This window comes from Caretta caretta, chromosome 1 (genome assembly GCF_965140235.1).
Source record: "Caretta caretta isolate rCarCar2 chromosome 1, rCarCar1.hap1, whole genome shotgun sequence".
Lineage (NCBI taxonomy): Eukaryota > Metazoa > Chordata > Testudines > Cheloniidae > Caretta > Caretta caretta.
Window position 1 is genome coordinate 96,171,391 of NC_134206.1, and position 18,768 is coordinate 96,190,158.

At 41.4% G+C, this 18,768-nt stretch overlaps 2 protein-coding genes across 3 annotated transcripts in view; one reads left to right on the plus strand and one right to left on the minus strand.

Moving 5' to 3' along the window:
- The window catches only part of GPC6 (glypican 6), a 1,138,485-nt gene that overhangs the window by 630,023 nt on the left and 489,694 nt on the right, over positions 1-18,768 (plus strand). For both annotated transcript variants that reach the window (XM_048853256.2, XM_048853266.2), the window contains exon 3: positions 13,608-13,999. In XM_048853256.2, coding sequence (XP_048709213.1) covers positions 13,608-13,999 — 392 coding nt within the window. The remainder of the gene's footprint in view (positions 1-13,607; positions 14,000-18,768) is intronic.
- Positions 1-18,768, minus strand: part of TGDS (TDP-glucose 4,6-dehydratase) — a 1,159,807-nt gene that overhangs the window by 370,244 nt on the left and 770,795 nt on the right. The window lies entirely within an intron of this gene.

An 18,768-nucleotide genomic window follows, 5' to 3' on the forward strand; every position in this document is an offset into this window, starting at 1 on the left:
TGCAGAGATACATTCCACATGGATCTAATTGCAGGAGTAGGGCCTAAAAGAAAGAGGTTTTAATTGTTTTCTTAAAAGGGGCAAATTCAAGTGTCTGATCACAGTTTATTTGAAGGTAATCATTTATTACGATTTTGTCTTCATGAGGCAGTTATCCTCAAAGCCTACTTCTTTATTCTGTCTGCTGCTACCACCTCTTAAGCAATGTCTTTCACATTCCATTGACCTCGTAGTGGTTATGTCTCTGATTTTATAGAGGAAGGTGCTTTCTGCTGGCAAGGCTGGAAAGGCTTATTATTGCCTTTCAGTTATTTTCAGTTTTCTGGTTTTTCAAGGTGTGTGAGCATGTATAGCTCTCCTCAGTCTCAATGGGAGTGATGGACTCATAATATGTAACTTACAGAGAGAGGTCTGAATAACAAAATAGCTGTTTGAAAGTTGTGTGCACAAAAAGAAAGTCCACTGCTGCTACTAGAAGTAAAGCCCAAAGGGATTCTTCTGTACACAAGGCTTCCAGTTTCTTGTCACCTTGTTAGTTAAATCTGATCAAGGGAAAATGTAATTGACATGGAAGTAAAAGCAAATCTAGACTCAGAAACCGGTTCTACATTAGGGCTCCCACCAGTAATGAACTGGTGGTTGCAGGTCATAAATTCTCTGCTGTAGAGCTCAGGCAGTTTTGCAAAATAATTCCCGTGTGTAGACAGAAGGGATCCTCATGGAACTTACCTTCCCCAGAGCTCCTGCTATGGTAGATTTCTGTCTTTTTAATTTTTTTCATAGCTGATGTATATAAAACTGTATTTGAGTACATTGATTCTGGCAGAGAATTTCAAAGACACAGGATAGAGAGCACATTGAAGTACATGAAAATCCTTCCATTGACTTCAGTGGGCTTTAGATTCAGTTCATAATATTTGAATTTACCACTGGTAAAGTATGATTTCCTATCCTTAGTTGTCACACAATAAGTGTAAATTGGTTGCTTTCAGCTTGCCTTTTTTTAGTTTTGTAGTTTATTTATGAGGTCCACAAAATGCTATCTAAAAGTAATAGTATGGATGTAGTGTAAAATTGATTTTCTGCATTAAGTTAACAGTATAAAATAATCAAACAATTCATGTGTTTGTGGCTGGCACTGGTATTGAGGATACTTTTATTCACAAAAAAGTTGCTAATGTTTGATTTTCTGTGATATAGCACCAGAAATTTAACAGAATATCTAAGGTATTGTGACTAAAGTCAGTTTCCTCTAGTTTGTACAAAAGTAAGGTATGACTTCTCTTTTCTCTGTTTTGGGATTTGTATTTGAGAGGCCAAGGAGATCTACTGTAGGCTCTAGACATACTGTAACAGGGTCACACTCACCTCTCTGCACTCTTTGTTTGTGCTGGGCCTTTGGTGACTCAACCTTCCGGCCAAATCAAACAGTCTGTCTGTGAGATAAAAGCAAAGCAAACCCCTTTCAGGGTACAAGTCCAACAGGGGTCTCTCTCAGTGCCCTCTGTGATGTCTCCCTCAAGTTTTCCCTGTTCCTGAATAGAGCAGTGTCTCAGGGCTCCTTCCCTGGAGGCAGTGTCTTTGTCCTCTCAGGGCCCTTCTAGCCCCAGCTCTTCAGCTGGGCCACTACAGTTCAGTTCCCCTTCTGGGGTGCCTCAAAATCCAGGCCACTTTCCCAGTGGCTGCAGGCAGAACCTGAGCTCACCCTCTACACCAGGTTCCAGAGACCCTATGAATAGCAGCTATCTGCAATGCCCCTTTACATAAACTGTGTTGCTGCTCTAATTCCCTGGGTCACTGCTCTGTGGCTCCAGCACATTCTTCACCCTTACCTCAGGGACTTGTCCTGGTGGAGTCCCAGCAGCCAACTCAGAGTACCATCCACTCTCCTCCAGCTCAAGCAAGGAACTGAACTCACTCTGGCCCTGCAACTCTTCTTATACTCACCTCCTTGGCCCTGATTGGCTGCGTCCCACACAGCCTCTCTAGGCAGCTTGGAGGACCTCTCTATTGCCCTTTTCTGGGGCAAGGTATGGCAGGGCCAAAAGGCCTCCAGCAGGAGGCCTCAGGGCCCAGTCCACCCCATCGCACATACCAATAGACTTCTGATAATATGTTAGGAATTGGAAAATCTCCCTATCTATAGTTAATGACCTCTAGTGGTTCTTATGGGAAAATATGTCACCATATTTTGAAACATTTTTGCACTAGGTCCCACAGTTTTTGTATTCTTAATGTCATTTTCAGGGAAGTTTTTACTGTTTTTTCTGGAGAAATTGAGGAGGCTCCTGACATTTTATAAGCATAAAATGTCAAAAATAGTATGATGTAAAACTCACCACTCAAAAATTCACAAAAGTCCATAAAATGCTACATGTCTTCTTTTGATCATGGACATTCATGACAATGGAAGTGCTGTAAGTATTTGAATATGATATTGAGAAGCCATTTAACATGTCATTTATATTTGTGAGTCCTTCACTTAGGGAGTTTCCACTTGATAATGAAAGTAAGACTTTTACTACTGGTTATTATCTTATGCATAATTTGTATATTGTCTATCACATTGTTTAGGATTTTTTCTAGCTTTTTCTTTCTTTACTATTAGTATTAGTTCAGTGGAGGGGGGTTAAGAGCGTCATGGAAATTTTAGATTTAATGCACTATGCAGAATGCATCGTTATCATTATTATTATTGCACGGTGACCACAAGTGTGCCAGGTGTTTCACAGTACAGACAAACAGACATGGGACAAGATTTAAAAAAAATAGGAGACTAAAGTTAAGTTCCTAAATCCCTATTGAAGTGTCCAAGTGATTTTCTAAAGTGCTCGTCAGTTAGAAGCGCCCACTGAAGTCAGTGGGGTCTAGACAGATGCAGCGGTCAGCATGCTACGCAGATCCAGTTGCAGGATCAAGGCCTAATTTCAGAGATGATACAATGATGGCAGTAACCTACGGATATGGGGGAGTAAAGGAGAAAAGAGAGGGCAACATCAATAAGATTATACATTCAAGACCAGATCCACAAAGAGACTTAAGTACCTAAACACCAACTTTAGGTGCCTAAACACCAACTTTGGGTACCTAAATGCCAACTTTGGGTGCTACAAAGATCCAGAAAACTCATGTTCGGCTGCTTCCTAACTCTGCAAGTGCTTAAATTCATTCAATACCTATGTTTTTGCTGAAAAAGTCCCCTATGTGCCTAAATTTCCTTCCCTGGGCATGTGCATTGCCTATCTCATGCATAACCTCTAGCACAATCCTCAAACCAAGTAAAGATAAGGAACCCAAGTGAGTTAATGCCTGTTTTTCCAACAGGACCTGATCTGGTAGGCATATTCTGAGTACTCCTAACTGGGGGGAAGGCTTCCCTTATAACTTTTAGTTCAGTAGTTAGGTACTCACCAGAGATGAGGGAAATCGTGGTTCAATTCCTCCTCTCTGCCTGATGAAGAAAAGAAATTTTAACAGGGATTCTCCATCTCTCAGTTGAGAGAGCTCAAACCATTAGACTACAGAGTGATTCTTTCTCTGGCCCAGATACTATTTCATTGTTTAAGAAATAGTGGAGTTGCTCCAACAAGAGAGACTGAGGGAGACCCATGTCAGACTGTCCTGTTGTCCAGTGGTAAGGGCACTCACCTGAGACATAGTAAATCCCTGTTCAAATCCCTTCTCCTTATGAGGCAGAGGGGGAAATTAAACCACTGTCTCCTACAGCCTGGGTAAGTACCCTAACCACTGAGCAAAAGGTGATAAGTGGAGGAGTCCTCCTCTTTGAAACAGCTTATGTGCCGAAGCTGCCTAGAAGAGGGTTTCCTGGCTGTGGATTGCAAGCAGAGATAGGTGCTGTATGTTCGATAGGCTGGGGTGAGGACACATTCCTCTAGCTTCGGTGGCTTCCTATCTAGCATGCTGGCTTTTGTGAATCGCATTCTGAAGTGCCTATCTCTCCCCATTTATTGTATAGGGAGCCTAGGTGCTTAACTCAGTCTTTGTGGATCCCAATGACTTTCAAGGCACCTAAAAGTTAGGTGCTGCAATGCTCAGTATTGCAATACCTAATTCCCTTTGTGGATCTGGACCTACTGCCTGATCCTGCAGCCACTAAAATGAGAAAGCTCTCATTGATTCCAATCATGCACGATCAAGCCCTTAGACTATGGTGACCAGATAGCAAATGTGAAAAATCGGGACAGAGGGTGGGGAGTAATAGGAGCCTAGGTAAGAAAAAGCCCCAAATATCAGGACTGTCCCTATAAAATCAGGACATCTGGTCACCCTAACTTAGACCATGATCCAGCAACATGCTTAACTTGAAGCATTGACTAGTTTCTTCCATAGCACTAATCACATACTTAAAGTTAAGGGCATACTTAAATTCACGACCTTACTCAGCAAAGACTGGTGGACTAAAGAAGGTATTTCTAATATATAAATAACATGAATAAATTTCTTAATTGGCTAATTTCCCATGGGCTCTGTTGTAAAGTGGATTTACAGCCTCATTATTCTGAGATTATCATCATCCTTTGCAGATTTATCTAATCTTTATCTTTCTTTTACCTTAAAACTGATGCTCATTTTTTCCAACTCAGTAAAATAATAAGGATCTTTTCAAAGGAGCCCAGCATCCAGCAGCCCTTATTATTCTCAATAAGAGCTGAGTGCTTTTTGAAAATCTTTCCTCAATTGTGAGTGCTGAGCGCTCTCAAAAATCTGGACTGAAAGTGATATTTATAGTTCATTATTCAAGCTGATCATGAATAATGCTGAAGGATTTATAGCTCTACGTGTGGAGTTTGTTCACAAATTAACCTAAATGCAAACATCATCTCAACAAGTGGGGAAAGTTTTAACTACTGCAGGAATACGCTCTACTTCTAACAAATAGTTTTTTAAAATTTATAAGCTATAAATTTATAAGATGGGGTTTTTTTTAAATGATAGAATTTGGTTGTTTTAAACCTAAAATGGATGTATAGAAAACAGACAAAAATAGACCCACATTGATGGTTTCAGTCCAGTTGCTAGCAGACATAATGCAACTGACACTAATTGACACCATTGTGGGTAGTCTTGGAGGGGGCATGGATTGAATGAACTGCCTTTCCATTCCAAAAGGTGATCCTTCTGAAAAATGTGGACTTCAGTTATCAGAGTTGTCAGTCTGGCCTCTTTCATTTCAACAAATTCATTTAGGATTTATTTTATTTATTTATTTAAAGTAAAAGACAGTTACTGTTGTGCAGGCCATAAAAATAAGTGTCTGTGGCTGATACCTTGACTTTTGTAATCAGTGTAATAATGGTGGCTGAGATTTTCAAAGCCTAAGGAGTTAGGTGCCCAACTTGAACTGAGTTTGCACTGTAGTGAACAAGCGCAAAAAGCATGCATGAGGAATATGCTCACTTTAAGTAGGATTTCAATAGAAGTTGAGTGCCTAACTTCCTTAGGCGCCTTTGAAAATCCCAGCCAACATCAATAGGAAGACATTGGAATGAAGGTCTTTTAGGCAGTCGTTTATACAAGTAAATGTTGAGCAGCGCTAGTCAGTGAAAGATAAAATCAGAATACAATCCTGAGCAGTATTTTTTACAAAAGGTAATAAAACCACACACATTTTTCTGTTCAAGACCTCTAAAGAGATGTGAGTACATACACTGTCATGCCATATATTCTCAGGTTGTCGTTACAATGAATATAGGGTGTGCTGCTGGATACACCCCATAAACAACACTCATCTCTAATGCTGCTAAAATAAAACCTGAGTAGAAAAGATGCCTCTGAAAAGGCAGCATATGGACTAAAATGGACCATTATTCCTTTCTGTCCAAAAGCACCTATGTTTCTGGGTTTTTATGGATCAAAACATAATATGTTTCCAGCTTAGTGTGTTTGCCTATGGACAGATATGTTCATCCTTAAGTTGCTGCTTGTATAGAAAATAAAGGGAAATAAACAGGCTGGAAAAGGTATTAGTCAACTCCCACATAACTTACTTTGTTTACCTAATAATAGGCTACAGATGATAACTCTTCAGTGTGTTGTGCTGTAATATTATCCCTGAGACAATAACAAGTGAGAATGATGTCAAGATCTATTCACTGACATCTGGTGACTGTATCATGATCAGTGGAACTGGAGACAGAGGACCCATGTTCTCTGGAGAGTTACTGTGGCAACTCACCCAGGTGGACAGAGCAGACTGCAAGGTTTAATAAAGTTCTTCTTCTTCAACTTAACCTGCATTCATTGTTATTACTTGCAGATGAAACAGTTGGGCTCTTTGGAATTAGTTTAGCTCTGTTAGCTACTAGACCAGTTGTGGGCAACCTGCGGCCCGTCAGGGTAATCCGCTGGTGGGCCACAGACAGTTTGTTTACATTGACCATCTGCAGGCACAGCTGCCCGCAGCTCTCGGTGGCCACGGTTCGCTGTTCCCGCCCAATGGGAGCTCCAGGAAGTGGTAGCCAGCACGTCCCTGCACATCCCTCCTCTTAAATTCCATGCAATATTGTATTGTAGCATACACTGTAACCTAGCCCTTCTCCTTTGTATAAGTGAACATCTTCCTAACAAAAACACACTGTTCACTGCTGACCCTATGCCTAACAATTGAAAGCTGTGTATTGTTGCCTGTGAAGCACAGGACATAATGCAGGCATGTTGTTTCATGTATATGAAAGATCACTTCAATTAGAAAAAAAGGTATTTCCAGCTTTACTACTAGTTAACATTACACATAACAGTCTATGCTGGCAGCACAAAATGCACAAGGCATATACTTCAAAACATGGCACAGATCTGTTCTTACAGAATCATAGAAGATTATGGTTGGAAGAGAACTCAGGAGGTCATCTAGTCCAAACCCCTGCTCAAAGCAGGACCTGTGTGTTCTATTCTGTTTTGTATAGGTTCTTATCCTGTGCTTATCACCAGAGTATTTGAATGCCTTCCAGTAGTGCATCAGACAACATGACTAACATCTGTCACTTGTTTGTTCTTCCTCTTACTGAAATACTACGTTAATTAACAAAAAGGTACCAGTGTGTTGATTAAACATTTCTGAAATTAACAAAAAGTCTTTATGGGCAGGGCAGCATAACGAACACTCTGTAGTGTAGCCTCCTGGCTAGGGCAGACAGGGACTACAGTCTGGAGCTCTGACCCTCAGGGTGGGGCAGAGCAGGGAGCAGTCTATAGTCCAATGCCTCCTGGCTAGGGCAGACAGCAAACAATACCTTCTGGAGCTCACTGTCTTTTGGCTGGGGCAAACCACAGGTAAGGTGCCAGCCTTCTGTCGTAGGGTGAGTAGGTCGCCACCCCAGGGGGACCCAGCCCAGGGCTCTAACAGTGGTGAGTGGGCCTGCCAGTAGGTCAGCGGGAGCCCACCGAAACACGCTGACTTGTCTCACAGCACTATAACCGGACTAATGTCTGGTTCCTCTGGGCTACTTCCTACCACCCTTCCTTAGCATTGGTTTGTAGTCCATGGGTCCCCTGTTTCCTTGGGGTCAACAGCAGTCCCAGCATCTCCTCACCACAATCGGTCCCCTCCAGGAGTAGGGTGCTGCACAGCTCGGTCCCTGATCCAGAGTTCCGCAGCGAGGCAGAGACATCTGCCTTCTTCACTGACTCTGGTGCAACTGAACTAGAGGGCCCACCTCTTGTACTTTCTGTCCCACCACTCTGCTTCCAGCGTGGGGAGGTGGGCCTGACCTGGCTCTGCCCATCAGGGGGTTTGGGGTCGTCCCTCTCTGTCAGGCTCAGAGGGAGGCCACTCTGCCTCACTACAATGCTGAACCATTACAGGTTAAGATTTTTGTTGACTCTTAAATTAATCCAGTGTGGGTTTTTTTTTCCATTTGAAAGTGGAAAAGGTGTTAAATTTGCTTTAATTGGATCTGAGATCTAATTTTGTGCTTTGTACTGTTTTGTTAACCTCAAAGTGAGTTGGTCACCATAGTGAGATTGCCTCTTTCTTAAACTATATATATATATATATATATATATATATAGTTTCCTATTGAAGCCTAAAGAAAAGAAACTGCTTAACTTTCAAATGGCATAATAATTTTATTCTCAACAATGGCCTTCAAAGTGCAGAGACCCAGTAGAAGGCTGAAAATGAAGTAAATGCATGGCAGTTTGAAAGACATTAACTTTCCTATATCATCTCATAAGCCTGGCTTCGCATTTGGACTAAAATGCAATTTAAGCTTGTAGAGTTAGTTGCGGTTATTGAACATTTAGATTGTGCTAGTATCTAAAGGCCAGAACCAAGTTGGGCTGTACTGTGCTACTCTGCCCCAAACTCCTCTCCCCAGTACCCCTCCTCCTCCATGCCCTATCTTTCCTCTCCCAGGAAACATTCACATGTATAATTTTTCCTACCAAACATTTTTATTGCATTGCCCCCCAAATAAAACTGCCATCTATGACTCTCAAACTGTACCAACCTGCATCCACTCACTCCAAAACTGTCTTAAGTGGGGCCTTGTAATTAACTTATCCTTAATTGTGTTAATTGGAGGGTGAGTTCACAGACATCAGTCTCAAGGAGGTCAGTGATTCATCAAATCATTAGTACCTCTCAGTTTAATAGTACAAGGCTGCAGAAGGATACTGTTTTGGGGGGTGGCTGTAACTAAGGACCACCGCATGCAAATGACCCCAAATTTCGATCACTAACACTACCCTGAGCTTATATAAGGCACACCAAATTTCAAAGCAGTATGTGTAGCCATTCAAATTTTAAAGCACTTACAAGAGTCAAGCTTTAATATAAAATTATGGGACTGGAAACCTAGCTGTTTTTCTAGGCACATGCACACTGTAAAAAATGTACATTTTCTTAAATATTGCTCTCAGTTTTAGTTCTTCCAAAATGTAGTGGGTTCCCGCACTATCTTGGATAAAATTCGGCAAGATGAAACCATTTTGACCCACATCACATTAATAATTTGATCTCTAACTCTACATGCAACCCCCCCCCATAAAAAAAAACCCTGAAACTTTTTGAAAAATGACTATTTTGCTGGGCTTATATCTCCACAACCGTTAGCTCAAGTGGCCCTAAATCTGGGTCACTAAACCTACTCTGTACCTTCCTGAGGCACACCAACTTTCAAAGTCCAACTAGGTATGTTAATTTTAGAGGATTTAGAAAGGTCGACCTTTCAAAAGAAGTCTTAATACAACCTTAACGCTGGTGGTGCTTCCACACCACTTATGATAATACTGAAACTACTAACAATGGGTTGGGAGGGGCTGGCAGAGAAACCACTGCAGCAATCCTATGACACGCAAGATCTGATCTAAGGGAATGTTAAGGGGCCTGGAACCACTGGTTTGATGGCTGCTGTCACTGATGAAAAGCATCTGGAAGGAAGCCTTGAATCTGGCCTCAATCTTACAGCTGATGTTAATTACCAATCCCAAATTGGGAACACACATAACAGAGTTCGTAGAGACAGGCAGTCACAAATATCACAGTAGGAAAAGAGACACTAGATGTGCAAAATCATGTTGAGGATAGTTCAGATCTGACAGTTGTATTAAGACTTCCCAGATCAAAGCTGCAAAATACCTTTTCAACTAAAAGTGGAAGGTCAGAACTAGTGAACAATATAATTTGTAAAAGCCCCTGAATACTTCTCTGTGGCTCTACCCCTCAGAACTCTGCTGGCCTCTCAACACTCAAAGATTTCTAATTGCTTTGTAGAAATGACTGTAACAAGGCCTTGCAACTCCTGTATCATTCAGGTTTTAGAGTAGCAGCCGTGTTAGTCTGTATTCGCAGAAAGAAAAGGAGTACCTGTGGCACCTTAGAGACTAACAAATTTATTTGAGCATAAGCTTTCAGCCTTCCTACTGGCCCACAATTGACCTCACTAGCTATATGGTTGTACTCTTTTGGATAAGAGGTAACAATCTCTGTTACCTGTGATCATTGGACAAATTCTGCTCTCCTAATTCTATGTAGGCCCCTAGAAGCCACGAGACTGCTGTGGGTCTATTACATGAGATGGGGGGACCATCTGAAGAGGCCATGGATAAGACCCCGACTGTGAGAATGTTGTAGAGCTTGAATCTCCTTCTTGACCGTGAAGGGAATTATGAGGTGCGGGAAGGAAAGGATTGGTTTGATGCACAAATGTGAGATGGAAGTATATCTAATTAACCCATGACTGTGTGGATCCACTGACTATTCCCTTCCCAAGAGCACTATGGCAGGTATGAGATTGCAGTAGTGGTCACGGATTGGTTCTACTGCTGCTGCACAAGCAATGAGGAAAGATCAGCTTGCACAACTTCAGCTACTAGTGCTCGGCATAAATGTGAGGCCTTGCCCCTGGCATTCAGGTCATCTCCCATGAATTCTGTCCTTGCCTACCTTGATTTCAGAATTCCGTTTATCTTTGAAATGCCTGTTACATAATGAATCCATCTAACAAGGTACACGAGTAAATCAGATGTCTTCAATAGAAGCAGATATATATTGTCAAGATACAGAATTACATAGAGAAAATCATAAAAGAAAAGGATAGATACAAAATTCAATGAGGATGAAATTCAATAAGGACAAATGCAAAGTACTCCAGTTAGGAAGGAACAATCAGTTGCACACATACGAAATGGGAAATAGCTGCCTCGGAAGGAGTACTGCGGAAAGGAATTCATGGGGATCATAGTGGACCACAAGCTAAATATGAGTCAACAGTGTAGCACTGTTGCAAAAAAAGCGAACATCATTCTAGGATGTATTAACAGGAGTGTTGTAAGCAAACACGAGAAGTCATTCTTCCACTCCACTCCGAGCTGATTAGGCCTCAGCTGGAGTATTGTGTCCAGTTCTAGGTGCCACATTTCAGGAAAGATGTGGACAAATTGGAGAAAGTCCAGAGAAGAGCAATAAAAAAGATTAAAGGTCTAGAAAACATGTCCTATAAGGGAAGATTGAAACAATTGGGATTGTTTTGTCTGGATAAGAGAAGACTGAGAGGGCACATAACAGTTTTCAAGTTCAGAAAAGGTTGTGACAAGGAGGAGGGAGAAAAATTGTTCTTCTTAACCTCTGAGGATAGGACAAGAAGCAATGGGCTTAAATTGCAGCAAGAGAGGTTTAGGTTGGACATGAGGAAAAACTTCCTAACTGTCAGGGTGGTTAAGCACTGGAATAAATTGCCTAGGATTGATTGTGTAATCTCCATCACTGGAGATTTTTAAGAGCAGGTTAGACAAACACCTGTCAGGGATGGTCTAGATCAGTGGTTCTCAAACTAGGGCCGCTGCTTGTTCAGGGAAAGCCCCTGGTGGGCCAGGCCGGTATGTTTACCTGCCGCGTCTGCAGGTTTGGCTGATTGCGGCTCCCACTGACTGCGGGAAGCAGCACGGGCTGAGGAATGTGGTGGCCACCCTTCCTGCAGCCCCCATTGGCCTGGAGCAGCAAACCGCGGCCAGTGGGAGCCGCGATCAGCTGAACCTGCAGACGTGGCAGGTAAACAAACCAGCCCGGCCCACCAAGGGCTTTTCCTGAACAAGCAGTGGCCTTAGTCTGAGAACTACTGGTCTAGATAATACTTAGTCCTGCCATGAGTGCAGAGGACTGGACTAGATGATCTCTTGAGGTCCCTTCCAGTCCTATGTTTCTATGAAAACATACTTGCCTAGACAAATAGTATCCAAAGCTTCACTCGGCACTGTAGACAGTAGCTAAAATTTTAAAAGCCACCTGTGTTATTTAGGGTCCTGACATTTAAGCACTTTTGAAAATGTTACCTTAAGAGCTTACATTGCAAAGTATTGTATAAAGTACCTGAATATCTTGCCTCGCAGGGAATCTTTTTCCTATCAAATTAGTGTCTGTCCCCATTTGCCTCAGCCTGCCAATTTAAGATTTGATCACATGTTCCCCAAATAATGTGCGTATACCCAAAGAGACCATGCAGATGTAGTCTTTTTCGTCTTTTCCTTAATGTGGAGATGATGGCTTTATCCAGGTCAATACACAATTGTGGGATGGCATAATTATTGAGTCAATGCACAATAGCATAATTATTACATCCTAGTAAGCAACTTGCTGCAGTTAGCTTTCATTCCTACCATTACTAACATAGTTCCTTCCTCATGTGGGCTTATGTTAAATTCTTATATCTTTTATATTGTCTTGTTTGTATAGATAGTTGGGTGCATTTATTAAAACTTTTTTTCCCTTCCAACTAATGTTTGATCCATACAATATGTTGTTCTAAATGTTTTGTTAAAGTCTCAGTAGCCCCACTGACTCCATTCAACACCTTCTGAAAGTGCTTTGTGATCATACAAGTGAAGAAAACCCCAGTGGAGGCAGTCTGCTATTCCTTTCCCACCAAACAACTTCGGGAAATCTACCTTCTGGCCTCTCAGAGTTTGTGTTTGGGGAGTTCATTGCAAGCCTTGGAGATTTATAAAGAGAGTGCATGAAGTGAGGAACCTGAACTCAAATGTAAAATCAGAGGGTAATGGTGGTGAATTCCACCGACAATGTTTTAAGGGAAGTCTTCAGTGAATCACTTTAATGTAATTTCCCAGAATAAGTATCTTGGTGGTGGTGTAAGGTGGATAACCAGTGACAGAAAACCTGGACTAACTTACCTCCTCCCAATGTCCTCCTGAGCTCATGTTTAAGAGAGATGGCTGCTGAAGCTTCCATGGGCCCATTGCCCAATAAACATAAAATCCTGAAGTCAAGACTTTGAACAGGCTATGGCTTGAGGCTGGGTAAAAAACTGAGAAGCAGGTAAAACTCAGGTGTCAAAAGAAAGAATAGGTAAACAAACCCGCTGCTAACATGGTATCCCAGACACTGCAATCTGTACAAAGTTGCAGTCGGCAGGCTGTTTGAAAAACACTGGCTCAAATGCCAACACAGTGCTTCAGAATAGCATTAAATTATTGACAATAGCAACATCTTGTGTATCTTAGGCTAGTAGTACTGTTTAAAGGGACTTCTGTATGTGAAAAGCTTGTAAGATCAGGCCCCAATATGTCTCAGTTCAAAGCTTTGAGGAATTTTTGAAAGCTGAAAGTAAATTATAAGATACCATGGAGGTCAGATACCATAGTGATGAGTGAAGAACTTCAATAGAATAGAATAGAAGATTTCATTATTTGCCTTTTCCAATATTGCTGTAGTTCTAGACATATAATTACATTAATGGTTTCTTGTTTAGTACACAAGATTCGGGACATTGGCTGTTCACTATTGAGAGTTTGGCAAGTGGCAGGGATTGCTAGGTTTAAATAATGGAACAATTCTCATTTCAGTTCTCTCAAATGCATTTTTAGAATTTAGAGTTATGGATTTAAAGTTTCTTTTTAACCTCTACGGGGAATACAGTATACTTTACATTTTCCATTGCTCTTAAATGAACCTATTTCCAATTTAAACAACTGACTTTTTCTATTAAACATGCAAATGGCACAACAACATTTACTTGAGAAAATTTTGCTAAAGGTAATACCGACATGAAGGCAATACCATCATGAAGGCAAGAAACATGCCATTGGCATTTTATTAATTTTGTTCTGTATATACCTTTTTATTTTCTCTGCAGAATTTTTCCGAGAACTTTTGGAGAACGCAGAAAAATCCTTAAATGATATGTTTGTACGTACGTATGGAATGCTGTACATGCAGAATTCAGAAGTGTTCCAGGACCTCTTCACAGAACTGAAACGATACTATACAGGAGGCAATGTAAACTTGGAGGAGATGCTGAATGATTTCTGGGCTCGGCTATTGGAGCGAATGTTCCAGCTCATAAACCCCCAATACCATTTCACTGAGGACTATCTGGAATGTGTAAGCAAATACACAGACCAGCTGAAACCATTTGGAGATGTACCCAGGAAACTGAAGGTTCAAGTGACTAGAGCTTTCATTGCTGCACGGACCTTTGTTCAGGGGCTGACTGTAGGCAGAGAGGTTGCAAACAGAGTATCCAAGGTAACCTAAATGAGGCATTTTATGTTTGCACGTGTGTTTGTGGGGTTTTTTTTACTTAAAACATGAATTCTGAATATGCATCTATATCTTGTTTATAAGTTTTTGAAGTTTGTCAAGGTGACTAACTATTGTCATTTTCCTCCTTTGGAGTCTACTGAAGTGACAGCAATACTGGAAAGGGTTGCCTTTTTTTTGGAATGCAAGGAAGGTCAATATTTATTAGCTATAGCATGATGTAGCAGTTGCTATTCTTAGTACAAAAACTATCATCAGTTGACATTTCAGACCAGGGATTTAAGTGTAACTAATATGTATGATGCTGCTGTTCATTAGGGCAGTGCAGCTGGCCTGGAATTGTGAGGGTGGCAACCCTCATCAGGACTGCAGCTGAGTGACAAGTTTTTAGGAATACTGGCATCTTCTCTAACACATGGACAAGGTAGATTAGTTATATATGGATGAGAAAAAGGCCCACTAGTAATATCTAGGGAGCTTGATCTATTTCAAAGACCAGCTGGAATTATATTTATTTGTTTTAGTTATTTATTTATATAAATATTTATTATGATGCTAGCTTCTGAGGGCCTCATATAATTAAACTACATAATAAAAAATATACACAAAATATAATCCATCCAGGTCAGTCAGATAAACCCCACAGTTGTAGTTGGGTGCCAGAGATCTGCCAGAATAATGAGCTGTCTCCTACACAGCACCTGGAATACAGCTAAAGGGATTTTTCTATATTACTGTTAAAACCAAGTTAGGGGGCCAAGTTGTTCCCTGACCTTGTTATATCATGTTTTCAATCGGTCATGTTGTCGGGACCTTAATTGTGTTCTATAAGTCTGTTAAAGCCTTGAACAAATTATAAGGGACTTTTCTAGTTTGGTTGCAAATTGTAGGACCACATTTTGGCTCTGAGAAACCATCAAAAAAGGAAATTCCAAACGTGAAAGCCATCTTGTTCTTAAGGCATAATTAGTAATTTCCTAATGGTCTCTTCTGTGGTGCTCATTACTATAATGCTAGGTGCTTTCCACACATCATTTAATTAATCTTCATAACCATCTTCTGAAATGCGGTGGGTGATATTATTCCTATTTTAGAGATGGGAGCTGAGGCACAAAGATACTAAGATCAAAAGTTCCCTCTAATTTTGGATGCCCAATTTGAGCACTGTCCATCCTATGCACTGAATGAAGACTGCCTGAAAAACAGCACATGGCCATGTAATTAAAGACCCTATCATAATGCTACATAAAAGGGAGTTGAATTAATTCAAGCATTTCCTAACTTTTGAATCCTTGACTTTGCAACATTAATGTTCCCTTAACATAGTTTTTGTGTGAGTTTATATAATTACACATGCATGAACACGCTCCCCCGCACATTACTATTCATTAATGCAGTTGAATGAGTGTGTATGTGTGCATGCAGTGTAGTTGTAGCTGTGTTTGTCCCAGGATATTAGAGAGACAAAGGGGAGTGAGGTAATATATTTTATTGGACCATTTTCTGTTGGTGGGAGAGATCCTTTCCCAGACTTATGGAAGGGCTCTGTGTGGCTCAAAAGCTTGTCTCCCTCACCAACAAAAGTTGGTCCAGTAAAAGATATTACCTCACCACCTTGTGCATTTGTGTATACATTTACATACACATGAAGTCTAACTATATGTACATGCTCATTCTATGAATATTATATATGAATGAGTGTGCACATATATTTTAAATTTAGATTCTTTAATTATTTCCCCATTATGTTTTATTCTTACTACTGGGCAACATGAAATTTTGGCCTTCTGATGGAATTATCTGACTGGATGATAATAATGATAACAATAATGAAGAATAATAGACTTAAGTTCTTGAACAAATCTTCATATTGCAAAGAGTGCACTAGATTTCCATTTCTAGACACTTTTCTTCTACTTTTTTTCTTAAAGTCTACTTCAACATAAATTGGAAAGCAGATTACAAAGAATTATTATCAAGGAGAAATCAGGAGCATTTTAGTAAAGATTTTGTTTCAGATGTCTCATTAAAATGTAAAAGAATTAATATTTTTCTGAAACTTACATTATGCTCAAAAAGCATGGTTCAGTGTAGTATTAAAACCTCCTAGATAGAGACTGTCACAGTTTCATAGCAATTGCATCTGTATTCCCACTCTGTGGCACACCAAGACCACCCACTTTAGGTTCCTGGCCCCCAGCTGTCACCTCCCTGGGGTGAAGACCTGGGACTCCCTCCCTCTCTCCTGGCTGGGGTTTTAAGGCTGAACAACACTATGGATTACAGTGTGATATCCCCAGCAAGTCAAACTGTGTAAACAGGCCACTGCCTGCACTTTGCCTTCCCTGAAGAGCCTATGACCAGTGTATTGCCCACAATTATAAATTACCACACAGCTCCTGCTAAGCAAGCACATTTATTCTTAAGCTAAAAGCATTACAGACAAAATGTATTTTTTTTTTAAAAAAAAGGTCCTACATGCATGCTAAAAAACTTACCAGAGGTGACCCATCAGTCTTATGGGGCTCTAGAAGTTCAAATCCTTCCAAACCTTCAGCAAGAATTGGGCCCTCCTTTAGACAGAGGTTCCTGTCCATTTTCTGGATCAAAAAGCAGGCCCTGGGTCAGTTTAAACTCAGGCTATTTATCAAAAAGTCCTTTCTTTATCTGCTGCTCTCTCATGAATCCAGTTTGAACTAATATATATGAGCGTTTCCAGGTGGTGGGTGGGACAGACTGACAATTTCCTGCAATCTCCTGAATGAACTTTACTGACTTAGGTTTCATGTCTTTGTAGTCCATTGTATTAAAAATGTGATTGTGTATGTGTTACTGTGGAACTCTGTGCAACTCCTTTAAAAGGAGGGGGAAGCTAACATATTTCCTCCTGTTATCAGCTCTTTGAAACCACCCTTCTGGAGAGGTGTGCATATACTAGTGCAAACCGGATTCTCCATGGACCAACAAGCAAATATGGGATTTTTGGATTAATAGCCTGCTTTTACACAGGCTCCTGGCCTTCTGCCTGATGCAGCAAACAGACAGGATTCCTGGTCCATGTAGGGCCCCAGTCCTTAGGGAAGGCTTGGAAGGACTGGAGTCTACTGAGTCCCCATAAGACTGGGGGACATGTTCTGAGCGGAAGCTGTGATGAATTTGAAAGAACAAGTAACCCTTGGGTGGGATATTGAAGGACTGTTCCAGCCAGAGCCCATGTTAGGGTTGGGCTAATCTCTGGTATACTTATTAGCCTGGACATGTCACACTGTTTACCATCTGTGGGCAGTCACACTGTTTACCGTCTCAGAATGGAAAGCAAGCAGGTGTGCTTGAGTAGCCTGTCTCTGCAGGGAATAACACAGAGAAGGCAGGAAACTGTGCAGCCTGAAAACACTCCAATCAGAAGGGAGTGACATGCGAGTATCCACCCAAGAAAAGCAACATCTGGGGAGCTGAAAGCCTGAGTCTGGGTGCTCTTGCTGGACCACTAAAGAGAAATTCAGTTGCCCTGAACTGTAACAGAGGTACTTCTTTGGAAGTGTTACAACCTGAGTGAATTTGCCTGATCATCCCCATACTGTTTTTAGTTCCTGAAGGAGCCATGGTTTCCCTCCCTGGTGGAATTATATGCAGTCCCTGGCCCACAGTGACACATAAACTTAATACAGTAAGATCTCCCAAAGATATTGCAGGAAATTGCCCTATCTGTCAAAGATACATTCCAAAACGTGGTCAAAAAGTAAATTTCTTTTGTTTGCTCAGTCATTTAATTACAGGCATATTTTGCAATGTGCACACTAGTGGACAGATGCAAAGAAATCTGAATGACCTACAAACTGCAGAAATGCCACTGACCCACATCAACAGGTGGGGGAACTTGTTGGGGCCGGCAGTGAAAGGGGGACAGTCCCAGCAGCAAGGAAGGGAGACACTCACCAAGGGATAATAGGTAGCTCCTCCACATGGGAGTCTCTAGCACCTGTTGGCCAGCTGGGGAAAAGGAGTGTTCATTGGCCAGCATTCCCCAGATCCCAGAATTTAACTCTGTGTGTGCCTTGTGGAGCCTATTTGGCTCCATTCCAGCAGTGCACCCTATCCACCAGAACTGGGAATAGGAAACCTGGACTGGCAGATACTGCAGGTCTAACCAATCATCTGTTAAGGGGATCAGGAAGGAATTTTTCTTCCATGAGCCAATTGGCAGAGGACCAGGGAGTTTTGTGCCTTCTTCGCAGCACCTTTGAGCCACAATGGTTCAGTTGGAATGCACTTAGTACCTAACTGGGGAGGAGTTGTTTATTCATTGCAACTTGTGCACCAGTTTCTAGTGCAGTTAAGAAAATAAAATGAGCAGTTCCCAGAGGTAAAAGACCTGGGATTTTGGTGATGAATCTTGGGCTCAAGTGATAGGGTGAGACCTTGTGGCCTTTGCGGGCCAAGGTGCCCATCCAGCTGCACCGTCTCTCCACCTTGTGATGGGGAGAGTGCTAGGACTCAGAGAGAGGTGAGTTCCAGGGGATAAACTGAGGAGAATCACGCCATGTTATGGGCTATATGGTAAGGAGTCCTGTAACCCCTACACAGGTATAGGACAGTGTGGGTGATGGGTGAGTAGCGCTACTCTCCTCTGTTAAAGTTTAATAAAGATTGTGGCCTGCTGCTTAATTCCATGCATGCATCTGTCCTCATTTTGCCACTGTGTCCACATCAATTAATATTAACACTTGGGAGCAATTTGCTGGTTTTGACTTCCA